We start from the raw sequence: 18,922 nt of genomic DNA on the forward strand, positions 1-18,922 counted from the left end.
TACAGGAGATAATTGAACTCAGCTGGTGGTAATTAGGCTCCTCTCAAGACTATAAAAAGGAATGACTTTCCACACGCTCGTTGCAGGCATCAACATATTTACTAGAGCTGGAGAACTCTCGTGGCTAGCTTGGCAGGCTGGATTGCTGCCAAGGTCTAGTCTCTGTGTTAATAAATCCTTGAAGTATCTTTGTCCCGGCGTGCTTTGGTGTAGGACGAGGGCGGGTCAGAACAGGCTGGTATCAAAAAGACCTTGATTCAAGTCTAGCCTCAGCCACTGTCAAGTGCAGGTAATTAGATCCACATGTGAAAGGTTCAAGTTGACTACTTCATTATAGTTTATCTACAGCATTTTTATAGTCTATCTACAGCATTTATAGTCTATCTACAGCAATTTTACACCCCTCAGATAGGGTTCGCAACTTGGGAGTCCTCCTGGACCCACAGTTGACTTTTGACCATCATTTGTCAGCTGTGACCAGGGGGGCATTTGCCCAGGTTCGCCTGGTCCGCCAGTTGCGACCCTACCTGAATCGGGAGGCACTCGCAACAGTCACTCGAGCCCTTGTGATCTCTAGGCTGGAATACTGCAATGTGCTCTACATGGGGCTGCCTTTGAAGAGCATCCGGCGACTGCAGTTAGTCCAAAATGCAGCCGCGCGAGTGATAGTGGGCGCACCGCGGTTCGCCCACATAACACCCATCCTCTGCGAGCTGCACTGGCTACCTGTCGATTTCCGGGTGCGCTTCAGGGTATTACTCACCATCTTTAAACCCCTTCATGGTAGTGGATCTGGACACCTGAGAGACCGCCTCCTGCTGATCACCTCCCTCCGACCAATTAGATCACACAGATTGGGCCGCCTCCGAATCCCATCCGCCAGTCAATGCCGACTGGCGACTACGTGGAGGAGAGCCTTTTCAGTAGCAGCTCCGACCCTGTGGAACGACCTCCCTGTTGAGATTCGCACCCTCACCACCATCCAGACCTTCCGCACAGCCCTCAAGACCTGGCTATCCCGCCAGGCCTGGGGATAAGTTTCTAATTCACCCCGCCCGAGTGTTGAATGCTGAATGAAAGTTGTGTTTTTTACTGTTTATTTTAGTCACATACTGTTTTTGTGTTATATTGCACTTCCCCTTTCCCTACGAATGTAAGCCGCCCTGAGTCCCCTCAGGGAAAAGGGCGGCCTATAAATCCCAATAAATACAAATACAAATAAATACAGCAGGGGTCCCCAGCCCCCAGTCCATGGCATGTCAGAAACAAGCCAAGGTCCAACTGCAGGATGCTGGCAGCAGGCAAAACTACGCCCCCTCCAGTCTGCAGAAAAAACTCTCTCCATGGAACCGGTCCCTGGTGCCCAAAAAGTTGGGGGTCACCGGCCTATAAATGCACCAGAATCTTTCCAGGCTGCTTACCTTCTCTTGGGTACAAACAGAGAAAGTTTTGTGGAACTTTGGGAAGCTCCGCCCTAGGACTCTTATCCCTGTGGAAGGCAGAAACTCAAGGCAAATTCCCCACTTGATCCCTCTTCTCTGCCTGGCTGACAGATTCTCAACAGCCACGGAGGCTCATAGGGTGATTTTAACCCAATTATAGTGGTTTGGTTTGGTTTGGTTTATTAGATTTATATGCCGCCCTTCTCCCAAGGACTCAGGGCGGCGTACAACATTAAAAGAAACACATAATAGAAAAGTTAAAAAAATAAATAAATAGAATATCCCAAACAAACACAATTAAATAACAACATTTTTTTAAAAAAAATTCAAATTAAAATTAACAATGATCAATAATTTATTTTGTTTTGTTCAGGCCAGGCCGGCTTGCTGGAAAAGCCAACTTTTAGGGGCGCGTCGGAAGGACCGGAGGTCGGGGATTATACGAAGCTCCGGGGGGGGCAGCTCATTCCAGAGGGAAGGGGCTCCCACAGAGAAGGCTCTCCCCCTGGGGGTCGCTAGCCGACACTGTCTAGCCGACGGCACCCTGAGGAGGCCAACTCTGTGGGATCGCACCGGACGGTGGGAGGCTACCGGTGGCAGTAGGTGGTCTCGCAGGTACCCTGGGCCTAAGCCATGGAGCGCTTTAAAGGTCATAATTAGTACCTTGAATCGCACCCGGAAGACAACCGGCAACCAGTGCAGGCTGCCTAAAAGGGGTGTAACATGGGAGCACCATAGTCTTTTGGCTCAGCCAATCCAAAAAAAAAAAAAAAATTAAGAGGAAGGAGTTTTGTGTACATAGCCTTGAATCTCTAAAGCAGAGGCAGGATATACAATACATCTAACAAATAAACAGAGGAGATAAACTCCTATTTGAACTATTAGATTTGCTGTGTAATTCAGTTCATTCTTTCTACCATCAGTGCAGTTTGATTCAGATGTCTGAACTACTTTTGGAGACAGTATTTCTAAAGGCACAGAATCTAGCATCAGAAAGCCTGATTTGAGTCAGATCACTTTGCTAATTCTGTTTGGAAATATACTTCAGTTTAGAGATCCAAATCAAATCACCTTTGAACTGAATTGCCAAGTCAAATATTCAAGAATGCAGAAAACCCCACACACAACACATCAAGAGAGGGATGTTATAACACGAGTGGTTTTTGAAGAAAAAGCTCTAATTTTTCAAGTGGTTCTGGGAAAAAAAGAATACATAGAGAGAAATCTAGAAATTCAGCAGGGCTGTCTGTTTCTCAAGTGTGGAGGGGAAATGAGAGGGTTGAAGCACAGCATAATTTCCTCCTGAGAAAGGAAGATAAACATTTTGACTCTGTGAGAATTCAGGAAGTCTATTTTTTCAGCCTGCGGAATGATTGATGGGTGGATGGGTGAACTGAGTAACTCAATAAGCAGTAAACTGGACCTCACACACGTACCCCTCACATCTGTGCATTTTTCCTGCACAACTTATTCTGCACCAGTTTTGGGAACTTGTGAGACAATAAAGTGGAGAGAGTTTTAAAGTCTGTGTAGAGCATTTTCCCTTTATCAATTCGTTTAGTCCCCACAAGCTGCTATTCAGACAACTGGTAAAACAAGGATGACTGACAAGTTAGACATCATAAAACCAGAGGTGGGTTCCTACCAGTTCGCACCTATTCGGTAGAACCAGTTCGTCAAATCTACCGAACCGGTTAGAAGAGGTTCCACCAGTGGACCCGGAAAGCAGGCCACATCTACAGAAGAGGTTCCAAAAAATTTTGAAACCCACCACTGGTCCTTGGATATGATTATTCTACACTATCATGCTCCTATTTATAAAACTCAGTGCCTCTGTGAAAGGTAAGGATGACTACTGCGTTTGTGGTGCAATCAGAACATTGCGTGTGTTGAAGTTGTTTTAACGCAAACCAAAGATGCCTTTTAAAAAACAAGTTTACATCATATTCTTATGCATGCCAGTGCTGTGTGTGAGATAATTTAAGGTGGTTCTGACAAGTGTCGTCAGCATCTTCATATCCGGTCACAAGTGTGGCAAGCCACTCCCATCTGGTCACATGGGTGGTAAGCCACTCCCACAAAGGAGGCCACACCCACAGAGTAGGTTTGAACAATTTTTGAAACCCACCACTGCATAAAACCCAGACTAACACCATCAATGTCTATTGTTTTAGAATGATTAATAAATCATTCTATCAACTGGCTATTCCCCAAGCTCATAATCATGTGTGCCATCAGCTGCCTGCAAAGGCTCAAATTATCCAAAGCAGCAACATCATTGGAAGGAGCAAGGAAAAACAATAGCACAAACAGCAAGTACCCAGTCAACAATTCGCCTTTTTTTTTTTTTTTTGCTTTTTTACTCCATCTGAAAACATATCAACCAACAAAATACCAACTGCTGCACATTTGTTCCTGTTGCAGGAATGCAACTAATCTACCCTTGAAGACTTCACTGCAAAGGCTGAAAATGCTACAAGTGGCACCTGTAGCAAACAGGTCCCTTTATAGGCCTTGTGTTCTATACTGTACCATCTGTATATGATACCAGGAGAATAAAAAAAAGGATAAATATTTTTGTGCAAAGTCAAATAGCTCATCTAAAAATCAGCTGAGGACAAAAAGGGGAATTGATAGCACAGAAAGGAGATGTTAAGACGTTGGTGTTAGAAAATGGTTTCATAGCCTACTTATGATATCTCAGTGACGGTGGGATTGCAAAATAATTGTCGAAAGTGTTAAAGAAACAAAAATATTAAGCAATGCTCCATTGCAATGATAAAACAAAAACGAAACTGACTTTGCCAGGTAGAATAAGAAAGGATTCTATTCCTGTTTCCTTATAATATATCTTCCTTGTTACTTGTGGCTTGTTTTGAAAATCACAGCATAAACTTTTATTAAAATAGTTCTTACTTCATCCATTGGTGCAGAAACTTCATCCATTTGTGAAATATCATATCATATCATATCATATCATATCATATCATATCATATCATATTAAGCTGATAAAGAGGAGACCTGTGGCTTAATGGCTAAGATGTTTGCCTAAGATGCAATACAGCACAGGTTCGAATCCCAGTAAGGGTATGGCTAGCTGATGAGAGCTAAATAGCTTGAAATAGATCTATACTAGTCTCCCTTTATTTATTTATCAGCACAAATAAAAAACATATATATACATATACATACATATATATACATACATACGTGTGTGTGTGTGTGTGTGTGTGTGTGTTGTATTTGTGCTGATAAATAAATAAAGGGAGACTAGTATAGATCTATTTCAAGCTATTTAGCTCTCATCAGCTAGCCATACCCTTACTGGGATTCGAACCTGTGCTGTATTGCATCTTAGGCAGATGTGTTAACCATTAAGCCACAGAGTTCCTCTCCTTATCAGCTGAGCCAGGGAGAAAGGTATATATTTAAAGTCATATATATATATATATATATATATATATATATATATATATATATATATATATATATATGTGTGTGTGTGTGTGTGTGTGTGTGTGTGTGTGTGTGTGTGTGTGTGTGTGTTATATTTATGCTGACAAATGTAACAAAAAAGGCAACAGTAAAAAAATATTGGGTTTCTGTCTGGATGGTCTCTTGTGACGAGCCTAATGACAGAGAGTGGAAGTGTGACCTTCCTCCCACACTTGGGCATACCAGGGGTTGTGACTTTAAGTATATATATATATATATATATATATATATATATATATATATATATATATATATATATATGTGTGTGTGTGTGTGTGTGTGTGTGTGTGTGTGTGTGTGTGTGTGTGTGTTTTATTTGTGCTGGGATTTGAACCTGGGCTATATTTCATACTAGGCAAACTTCTTAGCCATTAGGCCACAGGCTCTTATCCGTTATCAGCGAAGCCAGGGTGAAAGGTATCTATTAGATTTTTACAACCCCTGGTAAGCCCCAATTATTATATATAATATATATATATATATATATATATATATATATATATATATATATATATATATATATATATATATTAAAGGCATAAAGAAAACTTCTGATGCACAAACTTATATGTGCTACATCTGTTTCCAACTATCAAATGAATACATTGTAAGTTATGATACTGACCTTCTCTATTTGGGGTCTCTTTCTCTCATTCATGCTACGTGCCATGTAGCCACAGAAACATGCCACTCATTTTGAACAAAATAAGGCTGCTGGTCAGTGATGAAATTCATTTCTTTTACTACTGGTTCTGTGGGCATGGCTTGGTGGGCGTGGCAGGGGAAGGATATTGCAAAATCTCCATTCCCACCCAACCTTGGGGCCAGAGGTGGTATTTGCCGATTCTCCAAACTATTCAAACTGTATGCTACCGGTTCTCCAGAACCTGTCAGAACCTGTTAAATTTCACCCCTGCTGCTGGCGTTGCAGAATTACCTACAGCACAGTTTGTCACTGTGTCTTCTGCGGACAAGTCTGCTAAATTTAAACGTGGCATCTATTTCTCCACAGAATAAGAGAGAAGGAAAAGCTACAAAACATACAGGTATAAAATTATTCTGTGTAAGGAAGTCAGAGAAATTTCTAACGTTGATCTATGGGGCTGATGATACTTAAAGGGAGATCTGAGAGGCTCTGTCAAAAAGAAATTGAGGAAGAGCTTGGAAAGTTGGAGGGATTCTTTGGTGGTCCGGTTCACATCCTGAAGAAGCAATGTGCTTCCTGTTTAAATTTCAACACTGGCATTGCAGAAGTGGCATTTCAGGGCAAGCTGCACAGAAAAGCCTGGTTCCCCCACATTTGCTTCTACTCAGGAAGTTCGGTTGCTTAATCAAGTTATGGTGTCAAAAGGACAAGGCCCACGGGCTTTCGATTCCCTTCCCTGTTGAATCTTCCAGGCAGAAAGCAGAGTGATCCGCAGAGATCACGTGCACAGGAACTGTGAAGATGATTGGACTGAAAGCAAGATTAAGAAATATCTTTCTGTTGTTTTGTCATCTACACTATTACAACTCTTATCTAGACTACTGTAAAATCAATCGCTCTTGTTTTGCATCTTGTTTTTCTCTGCAGATCCTCTGCAAGATATTGCTCTGAGTGTTGACAGCTGCACCTATATCGCCGGCAGAGATGTTACCATCCGATTAGCAACTGTTTTAAGTAAGTATAGCAATTCACTGCTCTGTAGTGCTGCATCAACAGTACGAATGGGCAGTTGTTCAATGTTTAAGAGACTGCTTTGGGTCCTGAACAGAGGTGGGTTCCTACCAGTTCACACCTATTTGGTAGAACCGGTTCATCAAATCTACCGAACCGGTTAGAAGAGGTTCCACCAGTGGACCCGGAAAGCAGGCCACACCTACAGAAAAGGGTGCAACATTTTTTGAAACCCACCACTGGTCCTTGGATATGATTATTCTACACTATCATGCTCATATATATATATCAGATTGTTGTTTGGGCAATATGCTGACTCTGTAAACCGCTTAGAGAGGGCTGAAAGCCCTATGCAGCGGTATATAAGTCTAACAGCTATTGCTATTACTAATGTGGTATGGGCTACAGGCATGGCTGGCTTCAAGAAAAGATTGGGCCAGTTCATATAAGTCATGGGCATCAATGGCTATTAGTCTTGCTGGTAGTATGACTGCCTGTGATGGCCATCTACAGGGTAGCCTGGTTTTTTTGCATCTAGCTATCTGTCCTTCCTTGACTACCAGAGTTCAGTTTTGTTCAACTCTGATCTTGCAAGAATCAAATAGGTTTTTAAGCCAGTCTGAGCCACACTATAATTTTGTCCCAAGCATGAAACTTACTGAGGATGGCTTTTGCAATTGTTAAATCAAAACCAAACTTCCACTACATCCCAATCAGTGATGGGATTCAGCCGGTTCGCACCTATTCAGGAGAACTGGTTCGTAACTTTCTTTTATATATATATATATATATATATATATATATATATATATATATAATGTTGTTTTTTAAGTTATGTGTTTGTTTTTGTTGATGCACTTATGTGTAATATATATATATATATATATATATATATATATATATATATATATATATATATATATATATATATATATATATATATATTATACACATAAGTACATCAACAAAAACAAACACATAACTTAAAAAACAACATAGGAACAATAAGTTCCATCATATATCATACCGCAGTTCCGAATCAGTTTCTTTGCAGTTAGTATTTTCCCTACTATACATTTCTATCTTGCGTTCATAATCTCCTTGTTTGTTATCCATTTTTATGTACAATTCTTTATTTATTTATACTTAGCTACTTATGACCAAATATTATTTACCTATATTATGCTTTATATTTTTACTGTCATTTATTCTCTTACATACAGTTATAGGTATACATTCACATAGTTATTCTTTTTCTTTGCCATTCTTATATTATTATTATTCCATTATTATTATACGTAACTTTCTAAGCAGTTCAGAGAACCGATTGTTGGAAGGAATCTCCTTTTGTTTTTTTTCCCCACTTTACAGGGCTAATCCTGTAAGGAAGGCAGGAAGGAAAAAATTCTGGTGTTGTTTCTAACCTAATCTTTATTGCCCTGCTTACAGAAACTGCCTCTCTGGTTAACCCTTATTACATTGTAATAGTTAAGGCGAAGCGCCCATCGTCGTGAGTTAGCCACAGCCACATTGTCACCTGACCACCGAGCTATGCCTACCCAGCTGGCCATTATGGCAGAGAACCGGTTGTTAAATTATTTGAATCCCGCCACTGATCCCAATGTAGATATTTCTCTTAAGTAATTGGGTGTAAGTTAGAGTGTCCAATTGCTTTAAATTTGGGGATTCACAATGGGTGAGACATGTTGTATAAGCCACATTTCACACACACACATGTGCGTTGTCACCCTCTCTCTCTTTCCTTTTATGAAAACTAAGCAAAGTGGCAAGGCCTTGTTCTTGTGTACTTCCTGATAAGATTCGTACTACATCTATTCCACAGGGCATGCCATCAATGAACTCTATGTGGATTTCAGTTTTACCATTAATGGACAGATTGTACCACTTTACAACAAGCAAGTTTGTGAACGAAATCAGCCCCAGTTTCAATTCTGTGGAAAGAAGAAAGGAGGTAATTTTTTTTTCCTTCATACAACAGCGTTAAAAAAGTGACATGACCCATTTTTCACACTAGCAACTGTTGCAGCATCCCCCTGTTCACAAGATCAAAATTTAGATGCTTGGCAACTGGCATGTATTTATGTCGGTTGCAGTGTCCTGGCTCAAGTGATCATGTTTTGGGAGCTTCCTGTCAGGGTTCCAAGTAACACCCCCAATGAAAGAAGACTCTAAGGCCTGAGTTCCCTCAAAGTTCCATTTTATTAAAGATGTCATATTGGCGCATCTGGAAAAACCCGAATCTGAAAGCTTCCAGGTTTTCCCCACCCAAAAGAAAGTTCAAGTCGCTGCCCATATCCGTCACATGACTGTGACCCGACAAAAGGGCGAACGACAAAACTGCGCCCGACTAAACCGCGTGACTAAAACCACGATGTCATCAATGTGCCGACAACAGCGCGGCGACAACGGCGCGGAGACAGAAGGGCTCTTTACAACAGCGCGTCGACAGAAAGCCGATTTAACTTAAGGTAAGGGTTAGGTTTAGGGTTAGATTTAGGGTTAGGTTTAGGTTTAGGTTTAGGTTTAGGGTTAGGGTTAGGGTTAGGGTTAGGGTTAGGTTGAGGGTTAGGTTGAGGGTTAGGTTGAGGGTTAGGTTGAGGGTTAGGGTTAGGGTTAGTTTTACAGCGCGCTTCTGTCGCCGTGCTGTTGTCAGCGCGATTCAGCGCTCATTCGTCGGAGCGCTTTAGAACACGCGGTTTAGTCGGGCGTGGTTTTGTCGTTCTCCCTTTTGTCGGTGAACCTCACATGACACCATCCAAAACAGGAGATGCCCCCCTCAGTCACCTTATCACAGCTGCAGAGCCAGATGACCTTAACTTTCTGAGAAAGAATGTTATTATGGTTAAATATCACCCACACTCTGTATAATCCCCTCACCCATATATCCCCCAGTAGAAAATGTGGCAGGCCTGAAGTCTCGAAGGTAAACATTGGCTTCCAGGTCTGACACGCAAACTCAATGGGGAAGTCAGATTCACTTAACAACCGTGTTACTAACTTAACAACTGTGGTGATTCACTTAACATGTGTTAAGGCAAGAAAGGTCATAAGAAAGGTCATCTACATGGGGCTACCCTTGAAAAGTGTTCGGAGACTGCAACTAGTCCAGAATGCAGCCGCGCGAGTGATATTGGGTGTACCTAGGTACACCCATGTTACACCTATCCTCCGTGAGCTGCACTGGTTACCTATTGGTCTCTGGACGCAATTCAAGGTGTTGGTTACCTTTAAAGCCCCACATGGCTTAGGGCCAGCATACCTGCAAGACCGCCTACTGCCACATTCCTCCCAACGGCCGGTAATATCCCACAGGGTGGGCCTCCTTCAGATGCCGTCAGCCAGACAATGTCAGCTGGCGGCTCCCCGGAGGAGAGCCTTCTCTGTGGCTGCTCCGACCGTTTGGAATGAGCTACCCCCAGAAATCCGGACCATACCCACTCTCATGGCCTTCAGGAAAGCTGTAAAAACCTGGCTATTCCGGCAGGCCTGGGGCTGTTGACCTCATTGTAGAGGTCCAGCCCTGATCAAAACGAATGGACGTGTGTTGTTTTTAACCTGTTTCATTTCATTTTTTACTATTTTTTTTCCTCATTGTAAGGCACCCGGAGTCCTCCAGGATTGGGCGGCCTATAAATAAATAGATAGATAGATAGATAGATAGATAGATAGATAGATAGATAGATAGATAGATAGATAGATAGGTAGATAGATAAATAAATAAATAAATAAAATGGGGTAAAACTCATTTAACATCTGTCTTGCTTGGCTACAGAAATTTTAGCCTCAATTGTGGCCAACTAGGTGACTTGGCAGTGGAAGAGCCAAGCTGGGTTCTCGGCTCACAAACAAAGTGATCCATTACTTCCAGGATATTCCCCAGAATATTACTGCCCTTAGCTTCTACCCGGAGAGGTAGAACTACACATTTCCTATAATAGCAGCCAGAATGCTTCCTCTTTGACATTTCAAAAGTCTATTAAGAAATCAGTCCTGGTTTCTGAATGCTTGTTTTTTCCTCCCACTTATTGGAAGTTGTTATTTGCGTTTCGCTGACTGTGTTTTATTCTGGTATCTTCATATAGGTGGTTTTTATTGATTTGTGGTATGTGGAGGTTATACTGCGTTTGTTATGTTTTCATCTCACCTTATTCAGAATCAGTTGTAACAAAGAACAGCCTGGATAAGCCTGTAAATAATGAAAAGGAAACAAAACATTCAGTAGAAAATTTCAGATAGTCATGTGTTCTGACCCCCCTTGTCCCACACCAACAGACACTCCGAGCCAAAGATAAGTTACGGCATTTACGCCAAGCAGTCTCTTTTATAATGAGGAGAGGATCTTAATGACCAGCAGCTGAGTGTAATCACCTCCGGTAACTACGCAGTTGTTCTTGCCGCCGAGTAGCCCTTCGACGGCGTGCATCCCGGAACAACTCACAGGTGTTTTCTGGATCACTCACTCTTGTCTCCTCCCCTCTGATCCAAGGCTCAGGTGCCACCTGGTGGCCAATCAGTCTCTCTGGTCCCTGCTGAGTCTGAACCCTGCCCAGGGTCCTCCACATCTTCCCTTGCAGACTCATATGGTTCCTCGCTATCCGAGCCCATCAGCAGCTCAACCGGATACTGCTGGGCCGCAACAGTTTTCCATTTGGGTACTAATCAATTTTGACCTTTTCCCAGATCAGCCAACGTTGAAAATGTATTTGTTCTGTTTTCTGCAGGATGTGTACCACTTCTTATCTGCTACTTGATTTTTTGCCCCAAATCAAATGAAAGGGGTAACCAAAGTGGAAGTGGGGAACTCAGATCCTTAGCTCTGCTGAAAGTAGAGTAGGCTTTATAAACAGATTTAGGAATTTGGATTAGGAATTAGAATTGACCAATCTTCTGCTTGGTTAACCAGCTAATTAACATCACCTGTTCTGTGTAATAATTCTGAGGAATACATAGATAGCGGATCAACCGCGAAATGAGCATCATTTATAGCAGAATAAGGTCATCAAACAGATTCAACGGTATCTTAAGTCTTCCACGTTGACATCTTAATCAGAGTTACAATCATGAATACGTTGCTGCGAGCTTCCTTCATGCTGATGCCACAATCCATCCATTAAGATGTGCTGTGAGGAGCTGCGAGCCCAATTTTTATGTAGCTTGAAGATATCAGGCAGTAATAACCCAATGCCACCTAAGCACACCATCATGCAAATTATAGACATGAGACTGGTGGCAAACTTTAATTCTCATATGCTCACAAATCTCCCTGACAGCTACCTCATTCTGAGAAATAAAATATAAAAACCCTCTGGAAGATTCAAGAGGGAGAAAGGCAATCTATTGCAGAAGCCATACAAACAGTTCCTTACACAGACAAGTAGAAAACGCTGTTCTTTTGTTTGTTCGTTCAACTTACGTAGCCATCCATCTCAGATACATGACCTTGGATGGCTTAACAAAGGTTTTTTTTTAAAAAAAAAAAAAACCAAAACACATAAATGCAAAAATGAAATACTGTAACTATTAAAATCATACAAAAAATAATCAGTGGGAAAATAATACAATCCCCTTTGCTGGTGCCACACCAGAGGTGGTATTCATCGGTTCCACCACAAAACCGCGCTCGACTAAACCGCGTCCGACTAAACCGCATAGCTGACGTCATCAACAGGGCGACAACAGCGCGGAGACAGAAGCAAGCTGTAAACCCTAAACCTAAAATTAACCGCTAAACCTAAACCTAACCCCCCTAAACCTAATCCTAAACCTAGCCCTAAACCTAACCCTTAACCTAACCCTAAACCTAAACCTAACCCTAATATAATTATAATGGGGAGGGGGAGGAGAAGCTTCAAGTTGAGTCAGCACCAGGGATGGGTTCCTGCCAGTTCTAACCTCTTCTATAAAAGAGTTTCCACAAATCTATCATGCCGTTTATAACTGGTTCCAGCTCCTTCCCCCCGCCCGTCTGCACATCATCAAGATGAAGAGCGAGAGGAGGAATTCTGGGAGTTGAAGTCCACAAGTCTTAAAGCTGTCAAGTTTGAATACCCCTTGGGTTTTTTTCCCTAAAGGGATAGGGGTGCAAGGATCTTGTAACTTGACAGCTTTAAGACTTGCGTGCTTCAAATGCCAGAGTTTCTGAGCCAACATTATGGCTGCTAAGCAAGAGCGTTGTTAAGTGTGTTTCACCACATTTTACAAGTTGGCCATGCCCACCTAGTCACATGACTGCCAAGCCACTCCTACCAAGTCACATGGCCAGCAAACCACTCCCACAAAGCAGGCCACACCTACAGAAGAGGTTCAAAAAAATTTGAAACCCACCACTGGTGAGCACCCTTCCCTAATATCCTTCAGTTCTGAAGTATCACATTTGGGGGTGAACAGCATATCTCTCTCTCTCCCTCCCTCCCTTTTTCTCCCCCCTCCATCCCTCCCCCCCCTCTCTCTTTCACACACACACACACACCAGAGGTGGGTTCCTACCAGTTCGCACCAGTTCAGTAGAACCGGTTCGTCAAATCTACCGAACCGGTTAGAAGAGGTTCCACCAGAAAGCAGGACACACCTACAGAAGAGGTTCCAAAATTTTTGGAAACCCACCACTGAGACACAGAGAGAGAGAGAGAGAGAGAGACAGAGGGAGAAAGAGAAAGAGAACGAGAAAGAGAAAGAAAGGAAGAAATAAATAAAGAAAAAAGAAAAAAGAAAGAAAAAGTGAGAGAGATGAAAGAAAAAAGGAAAAAGGGACAGAGAGACAAAAGGAGAGAGAGAGAGAGAGAGAGAGAGAGAGAGAGAGAGAGAGAGAGAGAGAGAGAGAACACATGTCCGGCAAGCCACTCCCACCAGGTCACATGGCTGGCAAGCCACTCCCACAAAGGAGGCCACACCCACAGAGTAGGTTCGAAAAATTTTTGAAACCCACCACATACACACACACACACACACACACACACACACACACACACACACACACACAGATATTCACTAGAAACCAGCCCTCTGGGGAATCAGGAGAAGATTGTAAAGGAAATCCTGGCCCTACCCTAGCTCTGGCCAAACGCTGAAGGGAAACCAAAATGAGCCTGGAGCTCAGCCAATCGGAGGCTGCTGGTAGAAAGCCACCGATCAGGATTGAAACAAAACATAAACTTTGAAGCGGCTTTTTTTGCTAATAGACCTTCTGCCTTTTGTTGTTGTTTCAGGATGCCTTGAAAGCATGCATGCATAGTTCTGCTATTATTCTTTCTCTGTGGAAAAATCAAAAAGATAAACAAGAACATTTAGGCGGGGAATGTAAGGAACTTCTAAGCACATATGCAGGATGGCCTACACCAGAATTATAAATAGTTTTATGATCTCTAAACAAAGAACCTAACTCCCTGAGTGCATTTAACAGACTATTAACTGAATCATATACTGAGAGTAAGGTATCTTGGTTGAAACAGTGGTAGACTTGAACTGCCTTTTTATTTCATTAGACTTTTTGACTTGAGTTATGATTCATGTTTTAGGTTTGATTGGGAGGATTATTATTTTATTGTCTCTGTGTAATAAAGAGGCAAAAACAAAGAATGCATGTTCTCAGTAACCTCCATGCTGACTTATTGCAGGGTCATTACAATTTTGTGTGGGTCCGGGATTGTCTGACATGTGCAAAGAATTAAATATTTACTATTTTTTAAGGATTGGAAATTTGTATATAGTGGAGTCAGTTGGAAGTGGGCTATTGGCTGTGATTTGAAAAGCCACCGTAAATAGTAAGATTACGTGTTAATAAATACAATTATTAACCTTTAAGCCATACACAAAGAGACAGGAACAGTATTGTTAAAAAATTCAGCAGCTCATTATTTCAGAGAGCTAAAGACAGCGGGTCAAGTCTGTATTAGAATAGTAATGTTGCATCTAAATTAATTACTGAGCAGGGATCTGATTCTTGGTTTCCATCCAAGAGAGTGTTTCTCTGTGAGTACATGTGGGGTGTTTTAATCATAGAGGTTATTCATGGCATTCATGGTATAAAATAGGTGCTGTTTCACCCAGTTTTCTTGCTCATCACTGGAAATGTTTGTTTTGCAGAATATATTTACTACGCAGGGCCCGTCTCTCTGAACATGGAGAACATCCCACAAGTACGTTTTTTCCCAATTCTTTCTAAGTTTTATGAAGGAAAAACATTATTTGTTCAAATGTCTAATAGGATGCAATAGAAATGAACCTACTGGAGAATTAAGACATGTTAAAGAGGAATGTGGTTGTCGCAACATTATCTAGTAAAATCTCATGCATAAGGATCATGTTTTCTCATAGGACAACCAGGGAGCAATTGATATCATTGCTTGACAGCTACGCAGGATAGAGATACATAGCTTGACTCCAGGGTTACTTGAATACTCTAGAGAAAACTGTTACTACAGTGCATTGTAATGTCTAATGTGGCAGACAAAGATAATTAAAAACAGCAGAGGAACAATTTTAAGCTTTCTTTAAATTTCAGTGTAAATCAAACCAAATCAAATGTAGATCTTGTCCAAACGAATTGTGAAGAGTGGCTCCAAGTGTAGCACTCAATGACAAATAGAATTCTTGGCTTAAAAAAATAGAATATATGGTTCCACCACAAAACCGCGTTCGACTAAAGGGCGCTCGACGAAACCGCGTAGCTGACGTCATCACAGCGCGACAACAGCGCGGAGAAAAAAGCACGCTGTAAACGCTAAACCTAAAATTAACCCCTAAACCTAAACCTAACCCCCCTAAACCTAATCCTAATCCTAAACCTAACCCTAAACCTAACCCTTAACCTAACCCTAAACCTAACCCTAAACCTAACACTTAACCTAATGCTAAACCTAATCCTAACCCTTAACCTAACCCTAAACCTAAACCTAACCCTTAACCTAACCCTAACCCTAACCCTAACCCTAACCCTAACCCTAACCCTAACCCTAAAGCTAACCCTAAACCTAACCCTAAACCTAACCCTTACCTTAAGTTGAATCGGCTTGCTTTTAAAGCGCTATTTAAAGCGCCCTTCTTTCTCCGCGCTCGCTGTTGTCGCCCTGTTGATGACGTCAGCGACGCGGTTTAATCGGGCGCGCTTTAGTCGAGCGCGGTTTTGTTGTGCCACGAGAATACATATATATATAAAAATAGAAATATACATTAGGAAATAGCCATGATAAGAACAGAAGCCAGACTCAAGAAAATTTGGGTTTGATCAGCAGAGCCCTTCATAGGAGATCAGTGAGAGCTTATGAGCAAATGATTTAACTCTATAATGCAATTGTGTAATGCAACAACTTGTGTTGTTGTGCTTTGGGTTTCAGTTGGCAAGAACCAGACCAGCATTACTGCAACAGTATTTATTGACTCAAAAATGGGACTGAGGAACTGCAGGCTAATGCGTGTCATTTATAATCTAGGTCCACAGGACCTTAACCAATCATAGAACTAGAAAAAGCCCGCCCAAATATAAATGTTCTAATTTCCCCTTCAAAACAATTGGGGGTCATCTAAAGATTAGTTTCACTTTAGCACAGTTAGCAGTTAGGGTCATTTAAAGGATAGTTTCATTTTAGCACAGTTAACACAACTATATACATTCAATACATAACACCGGTTGTTGAACAAATATTAGTAGTGACAACAAGTAGTAAGCGAAGCTGGCAAGTTTTGCTCAGCAGCAATTAGGGGACTTCCTGTCCTGTCCTATCCTGTTCTGTCCTGATAAAGTGATGGCAGATGCACAGATAAGCCGTGGCAGCAATCCAACCTGCCAAACTCACAATAATGCTCTCCAACATTAGTTTCTGCGTTGACTTCTGCAAGAGGAGCATGTGCACAAGCAGTCCTTTTATAGTCTGGAGAGGAGCCTAATGATCACCAGCTGAGTGCAATTATCTCCTGTAATTACGTAATTTCTCCTGACGCCAAGTAGCTCTTCGATAGCGTGCATCCAGGAACAACTCACTGCTGATGTCAGGATCACACTCCCTTGTCTCCTCCCCACTGATCCAAGGCTCAGGTGCCGCCTGGTGGCCAACAAGCCTCTCTGCGCCCTGCTCAGAGTCGGAACCCTGTCCAGGGTCCTCCACATCCTCCAGAGCCGACTCCTAGGGCCCCTCGCTGTCAGAGTCTGGTGGCAGCTCCAACAGTTCCTGCTGGGCCACAACATACATACATACATATATATATATATCAACTTTATTTAGGAAAGTATGATACAAGGAGGAAGAGGAAAAATGCAGGAAGTTTATGTGTCACATTGCTAGCTGTCATTACATTTATTACCCCAAAAGCCCCAATATTATCCTGATACTTTAAGGTTTACAAAGAGCAGAAAACCAGCAGATGCAAAGGATGGCTCTTCAGACAAATGGATTCTCAGATCCCTTTGCTAAAGCAAATACAGTAGAACCTCTGGTCACAGCCATAATTCCTTCCATAACTTTGGTCGCAAACCGATTTGGTCTTGGGCCGAACCTAATTTTGGAAATTTGGCGCTTGCAATAAAAATGGCACAGAAGGAGAAATTGGACGGGGGGGGGAGATTTGTGAATTTTTGGGTCAGAACCTGATTTGGTCGTGATCAGAAGCTTTCGTGATCAGATGTTCTGCTGTAACTTTGTCTTCCTTTTGCCTGTGAATTTATTGCTTTCAGCCTTCAAGGAATTATGCTGTAGCAGCATGAGCCGAGGTGGCGCAGTGGTTCGGGTGCAGTACTCCAGGCCACTTTAGCTGACTGTGATCTGCAGTTCAGCGGTTCTAATCTCACCGGCGCAAGGTCGACTCAGCCTTCCATCCTTCCGAGGTGGGTGAAATGAGGACCCGGACTGTGGGGGCAAGTTGCTGACTCAATTTGCTAAAAAAAAAAATTGTAAACCGCTTAGAGAGGGCTGACAGCCCTATGAAGCAGTATATAAGTCCAATAAATAAATAAATGAGGAAAAGAGCACTTTCGCCCAGTTAAAACAATCTCATCTTTTTGGGCTTTCTTAAGTCATTCGAAAGTTTTAGTTTTTCAGTTTATTTCAATGCCAGCCTCAGTTGCACGATTGCTTTTGATAATTGCCATATATTGGGTTTCTTGACTAATTTGACTAATTAAAAAACAGCAGCCACAGTAACATTCTGGAAGAGAAGTGCCAGTCTCCGCAAATTAATTAATTTCTTCAGAACATATTCATTCCTTTCTTTTTCTTACAGGGCGAATTTAATGTAACAGCTCAGCTCTTCAACGAAGACCATCACACAATTATTTGTGCCAATTTTTATATCCACAATCACTGAGAAGTTGCTTTTTGCTGCTTTTTGAACTGGCGTCGCCTAGACCCAAACCTTCCCAAACTTTTTTCTTTCAATACCCAAAACCGTTCATTAAAAAAAAATATTGAACTTTAAGGACCAGCTGTAAGTCCCTTCCTTCAGCACCATCGTAACTTTGAACAGTCACTGAAGGAATGGACATAACTTGAGGACCACCTGTATCACAAAAGTAGTATCATTAAATGAACTCATACTATTTCAACAGATTACCACTTGCAATTTCATCAATTTTTGCCTTAATGGGAATACTTTGGGAGATTTTTGAATATAGTACATGTTACCATCTTTAAGTCAGTTTAAATATCCCTTTTGTGATGAGTAATGGGCTTGTATATTATTACTGCCCATTTTTATCCAATTTTGGGTACAGGGTCCTGTAGCTCTTAACTTACAACCAGTTGCTTAGCAGCCATTCACAATTATCACAGACCCCTCCCAAAAGGTACTTAGAAACCAGTTCCATTCCATCCTTCTCCCCAAGTCACATGATTGTATTCTGGACACTTAACAATCTTAACCAGGACACTTAACCAGTCCGCATGTTTATAGTCACATGACTGCAATTTATGTATTGCCAGGAACTGGCGCTTACTTAAGAGCCGAGGTGGCGCAGTGGTTAAATGCAGCACTGCAGGCTACTTCAGTTGACTGCAGTTCGGCTGTTCAAATCTCACCGGCTCAAGGTTGACTCAGCCTTCCATCCTTCCGAGGTGGGTAAAATGAGGACCCGGATTGTTGTTGGGGGCGATATGCTGACTCTGTAAACCGCTTAGAGAGGGCTGAAAGCCCTATGAAGCAGTATATAAGTCTAACTGCTATTGCTATTGCTATTACTTCAGGTTTCTGGGGGGGGAAAAACCCCGCCCATTGGCTAAAGCGGTTTTGCTAAGCGACTGCCGTGTTTACCCAACAACTGTCACAAAAAAGACTGTAAAATTGGCCACAGTCACATAGTGATGTCCTTAACACCCAGCA

The 18,922-nt window shown here is 42.0% G+C and overlaps 1 protein-coding gene across 3 annotated transcripts in view; it reads left to right on the plus strand.

Annotated features, from left to right (window-relative positions):
• LY86 (lymphocyte antigen 86) overlaps positions 1-18,603 on the plus strand; it is a 33,799-nt gene extending 15,196 nt beyond the window's left edge. Inside the window, exons 2-6 of one of the 3 annotated variants that reach the window (XM_032222388.1) lie at positions 6,512-6,598; positions 8,439-8,567; positions 14,699-14,751; positions 17,828-17,960; positions 18,013-18,603. In XM_032222388.1, coding sequence (XP_032078279.1) covers positions 6,512-6,598; positions 8,439-8,567; positions 14,699-14,751; positions 17,828-17,911 — 353 coding nt within the window. In that variant the 3' untranslated portion in view covers positions 17,912-17,960; positions 18,013-18,603. Of the gene's footprint in view, positions 1-6,511; positions 6,599-8,438; positions 8,568-14,698; positions 14,752-17,282; positions 17,374-17,827 lie in introns of those variants that run through there. The other 2 variants (XM_032222387.1, XM_032222389.1) reach the window with 2 other exon arrangements.
• Positions 18,604-18,922: the final 319 nt, after the last annotated feature.

This window comes from Thamnophis elegans, chromosome 8 (genome assembly GCF_009769535.1).
Source record: "Thamnophis elegans isolate rThaEle1 chromosome 8, rThaEle1.pri, whole genome shotgun sequence".
Classification (NCBI taxonomy): domain Eukaryota; kingdom Metazoa; phylum Chordata; class Lepidosauria; order Squamata; family Colubridae; genus Thamnophis; species Thamnophis elegans.